Raw genomic sequence first — 16,230 nt, forward strand, 5'->3', positions numbered from 1 at the left:
TTTAAATAATCTTCATAAACGAGAATCTAATATTGTCATATTGGATATTATAAGTCAAAGTATGATCAATGTAGACTTTATAAAAATTAAATATAGTTTAGTAGAGAAGATTATAGAATAATCTAGTATTGTAATGTATTAATGCAATCTTAGTTTTTTGTAATTATATTTAGCTATTTTTGAGGTATGAGTTAAAATCAATATATGGCACTTTTGTATCACATAGAAATCATAATAGTTTCCTCAAAGAGTGAGTGTTCAAGAAGACAATATAACTAAGCCTAATAATTATAGGAAATCCCGAACTGAATTGTTAATATCAATTTATTATCTTGCAATAGCAGCGCCAGACTTGAATTTGGATGACCTTATACTATAAGATAATAAAAATTTGAATTGTACAAATGGAATTTATACAGCATCAGTTATATGGTGACTCCATTAGAGTGGAGATACCAAGGAATTTTATTGATATAAGTAAGATTAGAGATGTTCCAGATCATCAAGAAGTATTTGTTGACGATTTATCAGAAAGTAGCATCATATTCGAGATTTTACAACAAACAGATTTGAAAAGTGATCAAATTGGTGAATATTACTTTAAAGATTTAGCAGATTGCAATGAATCAACAAGTAGTGAGGTATTATATTCTGAGCCACTTGTTCAATATAATAAAGAATTTTTTACATCAACCTGTTTTGGAATACAACAAGTACAGAAACGTTACCAAGAGGGAGAACGTAATGAAAATTTGTACTTATATGTGTTGGTAATCAGAATTTTGATGAAGAAGACAGATATCTTAATTTCCTTCAATAGTGTAATGAAACAAGATCAAAGAATTGTGCAAGAGAATGCAATATATTATTCAAATGACACTATTCAAGAAATTATAAAGCATATCCTTGAAACATTCACTATCAGAAATTGGGACTTGTTTATATAGAGTCTCGTATTAACTAAAGTTGCCACTTTCATTAACTTGTGATAAAAGTTCAGCTTGGATTAATAATAATCTTAAACAATAATCGACAGAGCCATAGAAGATAAGTTACTGAGTTTAGAGCAAATATTAATAGTAATAATTACTAATATAATCCAATACAAAGTCCTGAATAGTTTGAAACATTTAGAAATAATATCAAATTAGTTCATAATATTTTTAACTCCTTACATCAACTTTGCATAAAGGACATATAACGGACATTCTAAGCCATTCTTGAATACATTGGAGATGAAACAAATGTTGACAATTTAGTTTTACAACATTCTCACCATTGTTAACTTCGGATAGACATACAGTACACATTGGAGGCTCATCTGATGGTTCACTATTAGATCCCACTTGTAATTGGCTATGATAAATGAATGCTTTCTGTGAAATTGTCAAGATAACATCATTATTAACTCCCCTATTATTGTTTGCATCAGCCATACCAAATATTCTATCAACATCAGAAGGAGGCAAGTGAGTCAAAGCCTGTAATATAGCAAAAGGACGGCTTCTTGGGGGTAGTCTAGTAATATTTTCAAGTAGATGTATAGGTAATAAATCCACAATTGATGGTGTTAAACTTCCTTGACAAAAAATAGTAGTGTTATCCCCTATTCTAGCTTTGACACCCACTGGATCCGTAGCTACAACTTTAAATTGTACACCGTTATAAGTAAAACTTTCACCCTGACAAAATGGATGAAATGTGTAACGTGACAAGAAGGGCTTTAAGTAGTCTTGAAATATATCATATGAATATGTTTGAGGCAAAGTGTCCGAAAAAGGCATAACGTGAATACGCTTGAATTCACCAAAACAATCCCAATCAATATAAACAGCTGTATTCTTATTAATAACTCCAATTTGACAAGGATCACAGGCCCATACAAGAAACACAATCCCCTCCATATTTATTCTTCTTCCTACATACACTGGTTCCTTTCTACATTTCTTAAAGTATGGCTCTACATAAAGCTTGCATAGAGTATCACGATCACACAAAGTATTGATATCATCAATAGATATGTCACATGTCTCCGGTACAGTATTTGCTTCCTCCTGAATGCCACGATTCAGTCGTATTGTAGTTACTCTTTGAGCTAATGGGGAAGTTGATGCGTTAAACGGAGGTAAAGCTAAAAAGTGAACTTTCTTCAGAGGGACAATTGGCTTTCCGTTTGTGTAAACTTGGGTATGTTCAGTTAGTATCCCCCCTTCTTCTGGATCACAAAATAAGACCACATAATATTTTGTTTTATTTATATATATACGATTATAAGGGCGTATTACACGCTTAGTGACTTCATATTCTCGCATAGATCTCAGTAGGGAATCAACATCCAATTGCTCAGCCCACGGTAAAAGCTGAATTTTAGCAAGATATCGTGGATTTTCTGTACTCTCATACATTTTATTACATCTATATTTAGTTATGAAACAGAAGGCTCCAGTTATACATCCCAAAATCCGCCATAAAAAGCGCAAATTATTACCGCTTACTTGATTTTGCTGTTCTTCTCAGTACGCAGAAGGCATACGGTTATATGGTAATTCAGTAGAAATTCCATTGTATAAAATTGTAAAGTACTTAAACAAATAGTATGCTATATGCACTCTTTTATTCTTAATCCCACAAAGTCACGAGATCATTAGCTCCACCAAGATATCATGCCAAGTCCGTCATTTTGTACATTTCCCATAATTACCATTGAAGATACTTCTGTATCACTATCATTGAATAAAACCCCAGTTACCCTGAACCTAATGATGGAGTTAATTAAGTAGTATAACTGATGAGTTTCGTAGTTCCACGACCATAACTTTGTATCTCCATTCATTGATTTAGGCTCTCTTAACTCATTTGATGGTATCTTAATATCATTAAAAAATCCCAGACTAACAGTAAGTCCAGTTGAATCAGAATTAATGACTATACCTTCAATAATCTCTGATATAAAAGGTTTAAATACGATAATTCTGAAGGTTGTATTGAAATATAAAGATCCATCGTCGCTATCAATTACTGCATGGTCTACATAATCAAATTCTACAAGAGAAATAACCAACCCAACATTCTTAATAACTTTATTAATGTATTTTTCAGATATTCTCTCTTTTAATATATGCAGAGAACTCCTTGAACACTTGCTATTCACATTTTTATTAAGTAATGAAGCTTCAGAGAAGGCCAAGAGTTCATTAGGATATACGTGAATTTTGTCTGTGATAGAAACAGTACCAAACATATATAACAAGTCTATATCCCAAAAATAATAATTTAAATAATGAAGAGAGTTTTAAATTAGTGATACGACTTCGCCGCGCAAATCAATAAATCCCTGCACTAGCAGTAGTCCTTTATTTCATTACTCTAATGTCGTTATTTTCAAATATACTATATTTTATAAGAGATGCAAGGATTAATATTTAATCTTCATCAGCAGCCCTATTATATCTAGTTGTGCTATCATTCCTAAATATTGATAAGTACTCCATAAAGAAGGTAAAGGCAGCAAAACTTGCGCAACCACTAATAGATGACAAAATTCCACCTATAAAGTAATTTAATTTTACATTAATATAGACTCTAAAAGTAATTATAGATGATACACAAAAATGTCTATGTCCCCAAACTTACCATTTATTCTCATAATGCCACCTGTGATGCAAGCTGAATAAATGGCATTGAGACTGTCACTTTGAGCACGCTGTTTAGCAATAAAACAATCAACTATTGAGAATCCAAAGCCAAACTTAGCCCAATTATATGAGTTCTTCTTAGCTTCAGTAAGAAATTCTTTAAAATCGCTTCTCATTTGCTTTAAAAGTGAACCTGAAATTTCATGAGACAACATCTGTTTTGCATTAGTGCTTCTACCTTTCATAGTATATATAAATGATGAAAATAAAAAACCCAGTACTCCCCCTCCCAATCCAACTACACTAGATCTTGTAAAGCAGCTATCATGGATACGCTGTTGAAGTAAGAGTGGGTTTTCAGAGTAGAATGCAAGTTGTCCTTTTAAATATATATATGGATTTTTAGAATTCGATGATTTACAGCTATCTTCTACTTTTCTATAATTTAACAGACGATATCTATCATTTAGTAATATATCCATTATATAGTATTGAATAATAAATTCTTTAACTTATAAAACTAAATCAGTTTCCGCGGCACAATTATGTCAACAGTATATGGTGTTTGGGGTGACATAAAGAGTTTACAACTTCTATTTCTAAATATCTATGTCAATATTGAAGTATCTCATAGTAATTAAAGCTAATATTGAGTATGACCCACATATTAGGCTATTTGTGCCGTGATCCCCTTATTTTTACATGTAGGAAAGGTCAACATGCACAACATTCTCTAAAGTACCATTATGCTAATCTATTAAACCTTTCATTTGTGTTCTCTCTTGATATCGAACCACTGACATCAATAGATATACCAGCAGCCTGCAGTTGAGATTTACATCCCAGTTGCACCATGATGCAAACAATACCCAAAAAAGCCATGTATCCACCAGCAAATAGCTCTAGAAAGTTTATCTTGAATATTGACATTGCTAACAATCCAGATAATAAATAAAGTACACCTTTACCAGCTGGAACAGTCAGAAATTTAGCCCATTCTAAACAGAAGTCTCTGAATGGTTTTAATCTCTCAATATCCTTAGACTCAACAATCATCACAATTATCCCCAATCCAAACAAAACTAGTTCAAATAAGTAATTTCCAGGAGATAAGAATAATTGACTGATACTAAATGCGCCCAATAAAGATGCTAAAGTTAGGAATATGCCTCCAATAAAGCACAAAGCTCTTAATGGTTTCGGCCCTTCCCCCATTATATGAGCATGTTGCAAATAATCTCTACCAGTTCCTATTAAGTGACTTCCACAATCCTGTAGAGTAGAAGCTGCTTGTCTTCCATAATCATTCATCATATTATACGCCTAAAATAGTGCATAGAGTTAGATTTGTCATAATTCTTTTAAATATAGGAACAGATGGTATCTAATATTAATAAACTTAGAACTCTCAGTATAGGATAATGAGTTAAATAAAGTGGGAATTGTTACAAATACAAGTTATGCCATATCTCGGTTTGAGCTTATATAGTATTGAAGAAACCTCTCCATAGATTTTATCAACTCAAGATATCCTAATATTGTTTATTACGATTATTTTACTTACCGTATTAGTAGATGAGTTATCAGGGTTGCGATTTTCCATTTGTAATAATCAGCTTTAAGTATAACAAAAAATAGCTTTAAAGGTTAAGAGTCACACCAATCTATGTCAATGATAAATTTGCAATTCTTTGTATCCAGCGTAACCCCACCAACGTTAAGTCGTATTGGCGGCCTCTATCACCGCGAATATAAATAGATCTAACTTAAAATCTATATATATATTATTATCATTTTAAAGTATAAATTCCAGGTTAAATATACTCTTTACAATACATATCGTAATTTTAAAATGATTTAATTTGAAAAAATATAACAACTATGTAGTTTATAAGAGGTGTGTCTATTAGAAACAGTTTTCTAGCGGGTTATGCTCATTTTTAGATCTGCAATTAAAAGATATCCTAAATACGCACCATTATATATATTCAATAAATATACAAGCTGCTTAATTTTTGTAAAATTTAAAGCCTTTTATTTGATAATGCTAAGTGAAGCATTGAATATAGTATACAAATAGAATAGATAATATGGATGATCATATTTGCAACTTATTTTTAACTGAAAAAGGTATATACCCATGGTATATTGAATATATGGGGGATGGTGTAGAAGGGGAATCATATAAGAGTATTTTGGAGTCAGTGAGAAATAATCAAATTTGCTACCAGAATTTTGTATCGGACTATTGTTATAGTGATATGGATGAATATGAGAAACCTAAAACAAGTAATATTATAAATATGGTTGGACTAAAAAAATATAAAAATTTATTATATCGTGATGAGCATTTAGAGTATGTGAGACAAATGAGATTAAGAAGATTCCCAATAAGTAGTGCTAGTAATGAAGCAAGTAGAGTACTTATTATATATTGGAGTGTGCATTCTGAAGAACTTCTAGAAACAGATTACAATTATAATATTGTCTTTGATGATGATACAAGTAGCAGAAGTAATAAAAGTGACAGTGCATCTAAATTTGTAGATTCTGACAAAATCATTGCAACTCTTCTAAACTTGCAGTATCCAGAGGGAGGATTCTGTGGTAACTTTAGTCATATGCCAAATATTGTTTCAACATATGCAGCTGTATGCTCCCTAATAATAGTTGGTGATACTGAAGCTCTTGGTTCTATTGATAGAATTAAAATGTATCAATATTTAAAGAGCTTAAGAGATTCAGATACTGGTGGTTTCCAAGCAACTCTGGATGGAGAGGTAGATATTAGAGTATTTTATTGTGTTGTTGCAATAGCATCAATGTTACATTTAATAACGGAAGAATTATTTGAAAAAATAGATGATTATATTTTAAGTTGTGTAGCATTTGATGGAGGCTTTTGTGGTGAACAAGGAGGTGAGTCCCACGGGGCATATACCTATTGTGCAGTTGCAGGAGTATGTATATTAGGAAAGTCATACTTATTAGATCTTGAGAATCTAATTTATTGGGCTATTCAAAGACAGTCTGGGGTAGAAGGAGGGTTTCAAGGAAGAACTAATAAATTAATTGACTCTTGCTATAGCTTTTGGTTTACTGGATTACTTTATTGTCTAAAAGAAGTTTGCAGAATTCGCTCTATGCTAGCTGAGAAACCATTCAATCATGTCTGGTGTGACTATCAAGCTTTGCAATCATTCTTACTAGTGTGTTGTCAGTCACCAGCAGGAGGCTTCAGGGACAAACCTGGCTTGTCACGTGATATGTATCATACATGTTATGCTTTGAGTGGGCTTAGTTTAGCTCAAAAAATGGCTATACATATGAAAGATAGCAGTGATTTTCCGATTAGTTCTTTTGAAACTTTAGGAAGTCCTAGTGAGGACTTTTCTAAATACTCTGATGTGCATACTATACCTGTTACATCAAATGACTTAATAAATCCTACAGATCCCTTCTTAAATATCAGACCTGATAAAATAATTCAGGCAAGACACTTTCTAGCCAATAATCCACTAATATTAACAGATTCTGGTGAAATTGGAATCGAGGGAAAAGGTTATAGGGATTATATTGAACATCACCATTATTCCTTAGCATAACATCAACTAAATTAGTATCCAAATTTTCCACCGCCCCTAATTTAATATTAAACTAGGTTAATCTAACTACTAAGTATATCAGACTACTTTTAGGGGATACGGAACTTATATTGGTTTATTTTCAAATGGCCTGTAGTAAATATGAATATGTCAAGAGTTATGAACAATCTAATCGAGTTCTTAATAACTCTTGGTTTGTAGTTAGAATTGATGGATGTAGTTTTCATGAGTAAGTTTTTCTAAGATGCAACTTGAAACTTGTTTTTTTTGGTAAAGATGATCCTAATATTTGTATTTATTATTTATATTTATCACACTTCTTTATAGATTCACTAGGAGTCACAATTATGATAAACCTAATGACAAAAATGGCTTAGATTTGATGAATAGAGCTGCAGAATCGGTAATGAGAAAGATCAGTGATATTATTATAGCTTATGGCCAGTCAGATGAATATAGGTAAGGTGTACTTATTGACATATATACTGTGGTAGCAAAGAAGTTCTTATATTGACGTAATTCTACTTTAATGTCTAACTGTTGACTGATATCATTTCTTCTTTAGTTTCGTTTTTAGAAGAAAAACTGATTTGTGGGGACGTAGATATGAAAAGATACTAACTTATACTGTATCGTTATTCACTTCAAGCTTTGTATATTATTGGGATAACTTCTTCCCTAAAATTCGATTAACATACCCTCCCACATTTGATGGTCGCATTATTATATATCCAACTGACAAGGATATACGTGATTATTTATCTTGGAGACAGGTTGATTGTCATATCAATAATTTATATAATACTTGTTTTTGGGCCCTGGTCAAGTTCAGAAATATCTCTGAAAAAGAAGCTACGGAACTTTTGAAACACTCCGTATCTTCAGATAAAAATGAGCTTTTGTTCTCAGAATTTAATATCAATTATAGCAAAATCCCAAAACAATTTCGTAAAGGAACTGTTTTGTATCGACCTAGGCAAAAAACAAAAAAAACAAGCAGTGAATACTTTAATATGAGAGATATTAGAGATAAGGAAGTAATGATTGATGATACAAAAGACTCTAGTGATGAGGACATAACTCATCCAATATGGAGCTGTAAATATGGAGAAATTACAATAAATAATATCCTTAAATGTCACCAGGATATAATTCAAGATGCATTTTGGATAGACAATGAATATCTATTGGCATGAGTAAAAGAAAATACTAAGTATAGTTATCCATACCTACAAAATTATAATATAAAAATACTTACTAATTTTAATTAAGATTACCTTATACTTTGCATATCTTCATGAGATACTCGTTTTCTTTTTAATGCGTGAATATAAAACCGTCAGGTCATATTTTATGTCACCTAAGGCGGGAACAGTATTTAGAGTCTAAAGTAGATAGAAGAGGTTTAAGAGTACTGTAAAAGGCACTAAAAGAATTCTAAGAGTTAGGATTATATATAGAAAATGGATTCAGATGATGAAACAAATGATTATATGTCGGATAATAACACAGATGATGATGGAGAATACAAAGGTGATGTGAGTAAGTTAATCTCGAAAATTATTGGCACGAAAAGTACTAATTATGATCGGACAAAGAATGTAGTGGGAATTATAAGAGAGTCTAGTAGTGTTGAACATTCTGAATTAAATGGTAAGATTTGGAACAATGATATAGATCAATTAAATATAAGGGAAGCAGTGAGTACGATAGTATCAAATTTATCTAGATCTCCTGAAACTTCGGATGCACTTAAGCAAATTAGTACACTTAAAGAAAAAAGTAAATACAAAATTATGGAGCTTCTAGCTCCTTCGAAGCAATCTGAGATAGAAAGGAAGACTCAGTACCAATTAGTATCAAAGAATATGAAACGCTGGGGTCCTGTAATTGAGAGGCTCAACAAGCAAGAGATACAGGTATTTGGGAAACAAGTGAAAATTGAAGATAACTCTATATCTCAACTTTCAACTAAATACACACCCATGGATGAATTTGAGAAGGAGTTTGAGGAAGTCTTAAGCAGTAGTATTAATGACAGTACTTCGTCTGAAAATTTGGACATTAATAACAAAAGGAAAAAAGATAATAGAAAATTAAGTGATTTGATTGAACCGTGTGACAAGATGAAAACTCAAGCAGAGAGAAACTTCTTAAAAAGGCTGAAATTTTTGTTGTTTCAACAACAAAAAGAAAATAAGCGTCTAAAAAAGATTAAATCTAAGACTTGGAGGAAGGCACATAGGAGACAACAGGAGATTGAAGAAGAAAAATTATTGAGTTTGGGAGAGTTGGAATACCCTGAACTAGTAAAACAAATCAAGGCGAGATATGAAGAAAAGAGAGCGAAATTAAGATTATTAAGAAGGCAAGCAGCTCGCCAGAAGTGGGCTAAGACCGCAACCAGATTTGGGGGTAGGGATATGCAAAAGAATATTGCAAATCAAGCTCAATTAGAACACGATGAAAAACACAGAATTGAGCAGATAATAAATAGTGGAGTTAATTATGGTGATAATAGTGAAGATAATAATAGTGACTTGGAAATCAATGAAATTTTAGACTCATATTCACATGAAAAAGATGATGACAAATTTATAAGTAAAACTAAACACTTTGTTGAGGAGTCCAAGAAGAATATAGTACAGCTAAAATCTATATCTGAAAATTGCCTAGACTTGAAGTTTATTCGTAAAGGTCTAGAATCTAAATTTAATGATTTAATTAATCAATCTAATACTCTAGAAAATGAGCTTGAAGGATATAATAGTCTATTTATCAATGAAGATGTAGACAAGATTCCATTGTTAAAGGAGCCTAGCAAACCTAGTGCTCAAGAAATCATTGAAGCTCAGGCTCGCCTAGCTAAAATACTGGATAATTCTAGTGGCTTTAACTTAGACATGCAAAGTACAGAAGACTACTGTACAGAACCTGTCTCTTCTATTGATATCTCCCCTTATCCAACTGTAAAGTGTATTAATACTAGTACCTCAAACTGCAGCAACAGTAAACAGAAGGAAAAGTGTACTGGATCACTTGATATTCAGGAGGAGTTACAAAGAATGGTAATAGTAGACCAAGCTGAGCTTTTGAATGACAATTCTGAAGTAATGAAGCAAATATTTATATATGGAAATTATTCAGAAGTAGATGAACGAAAAGACTCGACTGAAGAACTAGTCAAACCTAACCAAAAAAGTAGTGGTAAAACTGATAGTAAGTCAGATACTTCTAAAGTTCCAGGTTGGGGTGATTGGTGTTGTTCAGTTAATACATTAAACAACTTTAAAAATGCAGAGGGTTTTACTGACATATCCATGGTCACTGATGTAACTTCTAATACCTTATCTTCAAAAAAACCCTTGATTAGCATTAATAACTCTGTGGATAGGAAAATTGCTAAGTACTATGTACAAGAAACTCCTCATCCTTATAAATCAGCTGAACTATATGAAAGCACATTGAAATATCCAATTGGCCCTGAATGGAATACTACAGCAATACATAACAGATTAATACAACCAAAGATACAGAGCAGAATAGGAGCAGTTATTAAACCACTGGTATATTCAAAACAACTGAAAAATATCCCTATATCTGACTCATTTTTAAAGAAGTGGAGCAATCTAAAAAAGTGCAATAGAACTAAGGCAAGATTTTAATATCCAGGGATACGTGTATTCCTCAATGAAGTTTAATCATTAACAGACTTTATATACTAACCAAACCCATCCCAATTTATTGAATAAACTACATCAGATATAAATTCAATATATCCCTTAATATACTTAATTCAAATATAAAATTTCAGCTTTTCATTTTATATTTGTATTTAGAGGTTAATATATATACTATTGTATATATATAACATTAAATAGCTTTTTTTTTATTTGATTATGTACTTCATATTTTGTATAATTTCCTATTTCTTCTTTATATCTTATCTAATACCATTCTTTGGTTTAATTTTTAATAAGATTTACCTCCAGATAGTTTTTTTTAAACTTTTGTTTACTTTCAAATTCAGTTATCAAGTTGGTTTACTGGGTACAATTTCTTTGGAGGATTTTGTTGGGATTTATCTTGTTGGCTCTGTATTGTAGATAGATTATTCTGAAAATCCTTCATGTCTTGTAAATCATTCAAAACAGCTCTTAATAATTTCTCACGATCATCCTTAAGTTGCTTTACTCTTTGATCTTGAGTCTTTTTTAGTTCTTCTAAAGTCTTCCTAATATTTCCATACGTATCATGCTCAATATCCACCCCAACTTGTTCTGTTGAAACTGGGGATACTGCAGAAGATGTTTTATATTCAGGAGTCCCTAAATTATAAGATGCAGGAGGCTCACATAATTCATTGTAGTTCGTTATATCTTGTACAGCATTAGTTTGGTTAGGAGAATTTAAAGAATTCAATTTAAGTTCACAATTACTTGAGTGGATTATATTCGCTGTATTTCCTGTATTCATCCAATTAACCATGCTTGATGTACTAGAGATTCCAATTGGAGGTGGTTTTGAAGTATATCCATCCTCAGAACCTGGAATACTTATTGAATTCCCATTTTCTGGATAATATCTTGGAAATAAAGCTGGAGAAGAGTGAAGAACTGAAGTGGCAAAATTGGAGTTGATACTAGCTGAATTTATTATATGACTATTTTCAGACATAAATCCTAATGGATAAGACTTTTGGTTAATCATATTAGCCTGGTTTGGAATAATCGTAAGGGAATCTAAAGATGGTGTATTATATGATGATGTTGGATATGATTGAATTTTCTGGGATTGGAGATGGTGAGGTTGATTCTGATGAACTGAAAGAGGATAATTTTGATATGTCTTGGGGCTATGATATAAAGGGATATTTTCTAAATTATTTACTCTACCAATTGTATATTTCACATTATTTTCAGACTGAGGGCGATTGTTTATGATATTAGAATAGAGTAGCGATGATGGTTGTACTGATCCCATTGGTGATCTATTTCCAGATGTAGGTAAGCTATTAGTTTTAATTGAAGGTGATCTTGGTATCCTTAAATCGCTCTTTACTCTCAAATTAGAAGCATTGTTAAATTCATTATTATTTATTATATTATCTCTACTAATGCTAGAGTTTCCGTATTTGTAATCAAATTTGTTTCTCATTAGTTCATTTCTATGAATATTTGACTCAAATCCAACAATCTGTCTAGTATCCTTTCCTTTATTATTCTGAAAATTCTTCGGTTCAGTTTCTATATCTCCATTTCCAAATCCATATATATTATTACTAGAATAATACATATTATTATTATTATTATTATTATTATTATTATTATTATTATTATTATTCTCATCACTTCTTGATAGCAAGTCCTTCAGATCTACCATGCTTTGCTGGTGAGATCTTGCATAAGTTGCATATTCTCCTGAGGTTATATCATATCCTGGAAATGGAAACATGAGTGGCTGTGTACTAGATAAAGATTCTAGATTATTTAAACTTTCATTAGCGCTTATTGAATTATTTACTTGAGTAGTATACATTAAATTATTGTGTTGCTTAGATGGTTCATAATAATTGTTAGAATTATTACTAGAAGGAAAAGACCCATAACCTGGAGGATTAATAGAATTACCTCCTGTCGATATTAATTGTATGTCTCTAGTGGAATTTAGTTGAGAATCATTATAATTGGTGTGCCCAACATTTGGTAAATGCTGAGTATTATTTCCTTGAATTTTCACAGTTGAAGTATTTTGGCCATTTAAACATTCAACAAGCCTGTTTGAAACATCTACTAAGGATTGTCTAGCTTGAGAAAGCTCCATCTGCGTATCTTCCCACCTTCTTTGAAATGAATCTTTCAGTTCAGTGATATGCAATCTAAGTTTCTGTATTTCTTCTTGCTGTTTCGGACAGTAAGAACAAACCTTCAAAACTTCTTTCTCATCATCATGTGATCCTTGTGAATCTTCCAGGTGAGTAATTCTTTTTTCTAAAGATCGAATTACACTTCTGGCTTTTTGAAGTTCTGTCATTAAGTCTACATTCCTACGCAAAGTTTCCTTTAATCTCTGAGCTGTATCAATTTGCTTCATTCTTAATGAATGCAACTCAGACACACCATCATTATATATATTCGGTACATTATTTATTTGTCTAGTTAGCTTTTCAGGCTTTGAAGTTCTCGACTTTATAATAAAGCCTTTGTTATCTTCTCTTTCCTCTCCTTTTGATGAGACCTCAGAAAAACTTGCAGCGCGGCTCAAGTTATTGATTCTACGATTCTCCGGCATTTATACGTTGTATGTATATGAAGTCATCAACAGCAATAAATTTCCATATATTAGTTTCACCTTCCTATTCCTACTTGGTTTTATCTTATTTATGTGGGCAAAACCTAAATCACAAAATTATTGAGGCCCGCTTTCAAGGACTCGAAGTTTGCAACCCTACACAAAACTTCATAGAGTTGCTTGAAATATATAACTAGGAATAAACTAATCAATCTCTACCAATTTAATAATTAATCTAACCAGATCTATAGTTTCAGTATATTGGACTTATTACTACTCTTAAAAAGATTCTCCACTTATAGAATCTTTACTAAACTCACTAATTAGCTATAGCAATTGAAAAAAGTAATACTTTACGAGAACATTAGCTTTAATAATAAATTATTCATTTGAAATTGAGTTTACATATTCTTTAGGTGGGAATTCTGCCATAATTGAATCTCTGTACGATTCAGACCATCTAAAATAATATTTTGAAATACAGTAATAACAACATAAATGTCCTTAATGTAATACATGAAGTTATACTTTTATCTCTCCAACGCTTATACTCACCTCCCAGTTATACCATGAGAAATAAAACGACCTAAAAGACATCCTCCATAGGTTGTGAAGGGCAATATAATTAATTTAGATTTCCAATCATAGAAACGTATAGAATATGAAACCAAGCTAAAAGAAATGATAGATCCACACCAGCTACCTAATGTGGTTCTAGCTCTTCTTATTAAACCATTTTGACGTGTTTGCACTATATCTAAAATATCTGAAGGTATATCTTTTGGAACTTGTGAATAATCTCGTGATAGAGAGTAAGCCATGTCCTCTTTATCATTTTTCGTGTACCTAAAGTGTAGCATTGGAAGTCTGAGGAATAGTGCCAATTTATCATATGACTTTAATTTTTTTTTATTTGATTGTGAGGCTAATGCCTCTGCAATAACAATTTTTGAGGGGATCTTGAAAATTAAACAAGTAATTTTAATTTGTTCATTGAAGATGTTAGTCAATTAATAAACAAATATTCAATTGAAAAAGAAACACTGTATTTACAGAGTTAAATAACTTACAATTAAAGATACCATCTATTTTTTTAAGAAAAAGTACACTTAATTCATTCACAAAGTTGCTTAACTTTGCAATTAACTAAAAACGAGCTCTCGTTAGAGTTTATCTTTAGATACAGCCGCGAGTGAAATATGCACCAGGACAAATCTAAAAAATCTTAGAAACTTTTCAAGTGAATTGTAAAATAAGATCATGATTAAATTAGGATGTATTAATTTTCTATATAATAGACGGCCACTTGTGAGGAATTATCCACGATTATTCTCTCAAGCAAAAAATGCATTTCCAGAAGTCCCCCTACAATACTATCAAGCTACTAAAAGAGCTACCCAATCCATCAATCACAGATTATTCTATATTAATTGGATATTTGTAATTGGCCTAATTGATTTAGCTAACTCAACTATTGATTTTTGAAAGCTTTATTTTTCAATAAGCCACATGGAAATATAAATATCTACAAAACACTTTTTAAGAAAAAAGTGAACTTGTAACATATATTGAAAGTTATTCAAAATAATATTGTATATATAGTTCGATACAAGTTCATCTTTGCACTTTTATCAGTAAAGCCATACAAAGTAAAAGACCAGATCTAATCTTGATAGATTCAATCTCATAGCTAAGCAATCTCCTCTACAATAATTATTGGGAATACCCTTCCTAATCGCAAAAATTTATCACTTTCCTCATAGAAGGGCTACTGCGCTGATTTGTGGGGGTACTCATTGAGGGACTCAATTCTGTTATTGTTGTTGGTGGACTAAGTGTTATAGATAATGCACCGTCATTTGACATTGATAAATTCGTAGTTTTAGAACTAATAGAGGGAGCATTCTCATTTTTTTTAAAGTTTACATCTTCTGTATTTTCCTTCTTACAACAGTTGTGGATATATGTATTCTTTCTAGTTGATAAAATGACAAATAGTACTATACTAATAACTGACAAGGACGTTGTTACAGCGAGAAACACTATTGTCAAAGTCATAACCAATGTGTAATTTTCACTATCTTCAGTTTCTATCATAGCTGGCATTTGTACAACATTTCTTAGCAGTGAAGGTAAAGCTATATGAGCCTCTCCTTCAAATTTATCTTTTCTACACTGCATTAAAAAGTTATATATACTCACCCTATTAATCCCACTAGTAGCTTCACTCTTAGGAAATTCAATAAGAAAGCCAATTAGTCCAAATGATCTTTCATATTCTAAAATCCTAATATGAAAAATAGGTTGTGGAAAACTTAGTCCTCTATTAATACATAACTTTAAAGTATCCTTAAACATAACTTCATCACTATCATTATCAAATAAAGGTGACCACTTCTCTAATCGTAGACGAATAAATGTTCCAACTGTCCAAGGATTAACAACTTCTAAATTAGATCTAATGCTGCTTGAATATACTGACGAAGATAGTAGGGAAGCTCTAACACCAATTAAACTCGGCCTGCTCCAAACAAGTATGAACAACAAAAGGTGCAGTAAATCCATATCATTCAAAAAGACCATAGTCTAATGAAAAAAGGGTGAAGGAAATGTCTAAGAGAATATCGAAGCCGAGCATCAACAGTAATAATAAATGAACTTGCTACTAAATAACTAGTATTAACAAAGTAAAAAGTAAT

At 31.5% G+C, this 16,230-nt stretch overlaps 11 protein-coding genes across 11 annotated transcripts, besides 8 other annotated features; 4 read left to right on the top strand and 7 right to left on the bottom strand.

Moving 5' to 3' along the window:
* Positions 1-404: 404 nt before the first annotated feature.
* On the top strand, positions 405-947 carry CMU_028690 (nuclear import protein mog1, putative; the record flags this gene model as incomplete). The annotated part of the gene is made up of 1 exon (XM_002142108.1): positions 405-947. One exon carries the CDS (start codon positions 405-407, stop codon positions 945-947), a length of 543 nt encoding a protein of 180 aa, XP_002142144.1.
* A 216-nt stretch (positions 948-1,163) lies between these two features.
* Positions 1,164-2,405, bottom strand: CMU_028700 (zinc finger, C3HC4 type domain-containing protein; the record flags this gene model as incomplete). Its single annotated transcript, XM_002142109.1, has 1 exon — positions 1,164-2,405. The coding sequence occupies one exon, from the start codon at positions 2,403-2,405 to the stop codon at positions 1,164-1,166; it is 1,242 nt and encodes a 413-aa protein (XP_002142145.1).
* Positions 2,238-2,265: a sequence feature (AT_rich).
* A 239-nt stretch (positions 2,406-2,644) lies between the features above and the next one.
* CMU_028710 (DNA-directed RNA polymerase II subunit RPB7, putative) lies at positions 2,645-3,241 on the bottom strand (the record flags this gene model as incomplete). Its single annotated transcript, XM_002142110.1, has 1 exon — positions 2,645-3,241. The coding sequence occupies one exon, from the start codon at positions 3,239-3,241 to the stop codon at positions 2,645-2,647; it is 597 nt and encodes a 198-aa protein (XP_002142146.1).
* A 20-nt stretch (positions 3,242-3,261) lies between these two features.
* Positions 3,262-3,282: a sequence feature (AT_rich).
* A 140-nt stretch (positions 3,283-3,422) lies between these two features.
* CMU_028720 (mitochondrial import inner membrane translocase subunit Tim22, putative) lies at positions 3,423-4,117 on the bottom strand (the record flags this gene model as incomplete). Its single annotated transcript, XM_002142111.1, has 2 exons — positions 3,423-3,547; positions 3,634-4,117. The coding sequence occupies 2 exons, from the start codon at positions 4,115-4,117 to the stop codon at positions 3,423-3,425; spliced, it is 609 nt and encodes a 202-aa protein (XP_002142147.1).
* Positions 4,118-4,379: 262 nt separating this feature from the next.
* Positions 4,380-4,946, bottom strand: CMU_028730 (uncharacterized protein; the record flags this gene model as incomplete). Its single annotated transcript, XM_002142112.1, has 1 exon — positions 4,380-4,946. One exon carries the CDS (start codon positions 4,944-4,946, stop codon positions 4,380-4,382), a length of 567 nt encoding a protein of 188 aa, XP_002142148.1.
* Positions 4,947-5,401: 455 nt separating this feature from the next.
* Positions 5,402-5,444: a sequence feature (AT_rich).
* A 281-nt stretch (positions 5,445-5,725) lies between these two features.
* Positions 5,726-7,240, top strand: CMU_028740 (prenyltransferase and squalene oxidase repeat family protein; the record flags this gene model as incomplete). The annotated part of the gene is made up of 1 exon (XM_002142113.1): positions 5,726-7,240. The coding sequence occupies one exon, from the start codon at positions 5,726-5,728 to the stop codon at positions 7,238-7,240; it is 1,515 nt and encodes a 504-aa protein (XP_002142149.1).
* Positions 5,949-5,974: a sequence feature (AT_rich).
* A 125-nt stretch (positions 7,241-7,365) lies between the features above and the next one.
* CMU_028750 (tRNA(His) guanylyltransferase, putative) lies at positions 7,366-8,436 on the top strand (the record flags this gene model as incomplete). Its single annotated transcript, XM_002142114.1, has 3 exons — positions 7,366-7,469; positions 7,568-7,699; positions 7,806-8,436. 3 exons carry the CDS (start codon positions 7,366-7,368, stop codon positions 8,434-8,436), a joined length of 867 nt encoding a protein of 288 aa, XP_002142150.1.
* Positions 7,524-7,552: a sequence feature (AT_rich).
* Positions 8,437-8,473: 37 nt separating the features above from the next.
* Positions 8,474-8,511: a sequence feature (AT_rich).
* Positions 8,512-8,647: 136 nt separating this feature from the next.
* CMU_028760 (uncharacterized protein) lies at positions 8,648-11,163 on the top strand. Its single transcript, XM_002142115.1, has one exon. The coding sequence runs from the start codon at positions 8,704-8,706 to the stop codon at positions 10,903-10,905; it is 2,202 nt and encodes a 733-aa protein (XP_002142151.1). The 5' UTR covers positions 8,648-8,703; the 3' UTR covers positions 10,906-11,163.
* A 103-nt stretch (positions 11,164-11,266) lies between these two features.
* CMU_028770 (uncharacterized protein) lies at positions 11,267-13,531 on the bottom strand (the record flags this gene model as incomplete). Its single annotated transcript, XM_002142116.1, has 1 exon — positions 11,267-13,531. The coding sequence occupies one exon, from the start codon at positions 13,529-13,531 to the stop codon at positions 11,267-11,269; it is 2,265 nt and encodes a 754-aa protein (XP_002142152.1).
* Positions 12,321-12,348: a sequence feature (AT_rich).
* Positions 12,535-12,583: a microsatellite.
* A 551-nt stretch (positions 13,532-14,082) lies between the features above and the next one.
* On the bottom strand, positions 14,083-14,352 carry CMU_028780 (uncharacterized protein; the record flags this gene model as incomplete). The annotated part of the gene is made up of 1 exon (XM_002142117.1): positions 14,083-14,352. One exon carries the CDS (start codon positions 14,350-14,352, stop codon positions 14,083-14,085), a length of 270 nt encoding a protein of 89 aa, XP_002142153.1.
* Positions 14,353-15,262: 910 nt separating this feature from the next.
* CMU_028790 (uncharacterized protein) lies at positions 15,263-16,096 on the bottom strand (the record flags this gene model as incomplete). The annotated part of the gene is made up of 1 exon (XM_002142118.1): positions 15,263-16,096. One exon carries the CDS (start codon positions 16,094-16,096, stop codon positions 15,263-15,265), a length of 834 nt encoding a protein of 277 aa, XP_002142154.1.
* Between the last annotated feature and the right edge of the window lie 134 nt (positions 16,097-16,230).

Source organism: Cryptosporidium muris, genomic scaffold, assembly GCF_000006515.1.
Source record: "Cryptosporidium muris RN66 scf_1106632353989 genomic scaffold, whole genome shotgun sequence".
NCBI lineage: Eukaryota > Apicomplexa > Conoidasida > Eucoccidiorida > Cryptosporidiidae > Cryptosporidium > Cryptosporidium muris.

Excerpts from the sequence above, each read along its gene's own strand:
- CMU_028760 (XM_002142115.1), top strand. The coding sequence starts at position 8,704 with ATGGATTCAGATGATGAAACAAATGATTATATGTCGGATAATAACACA.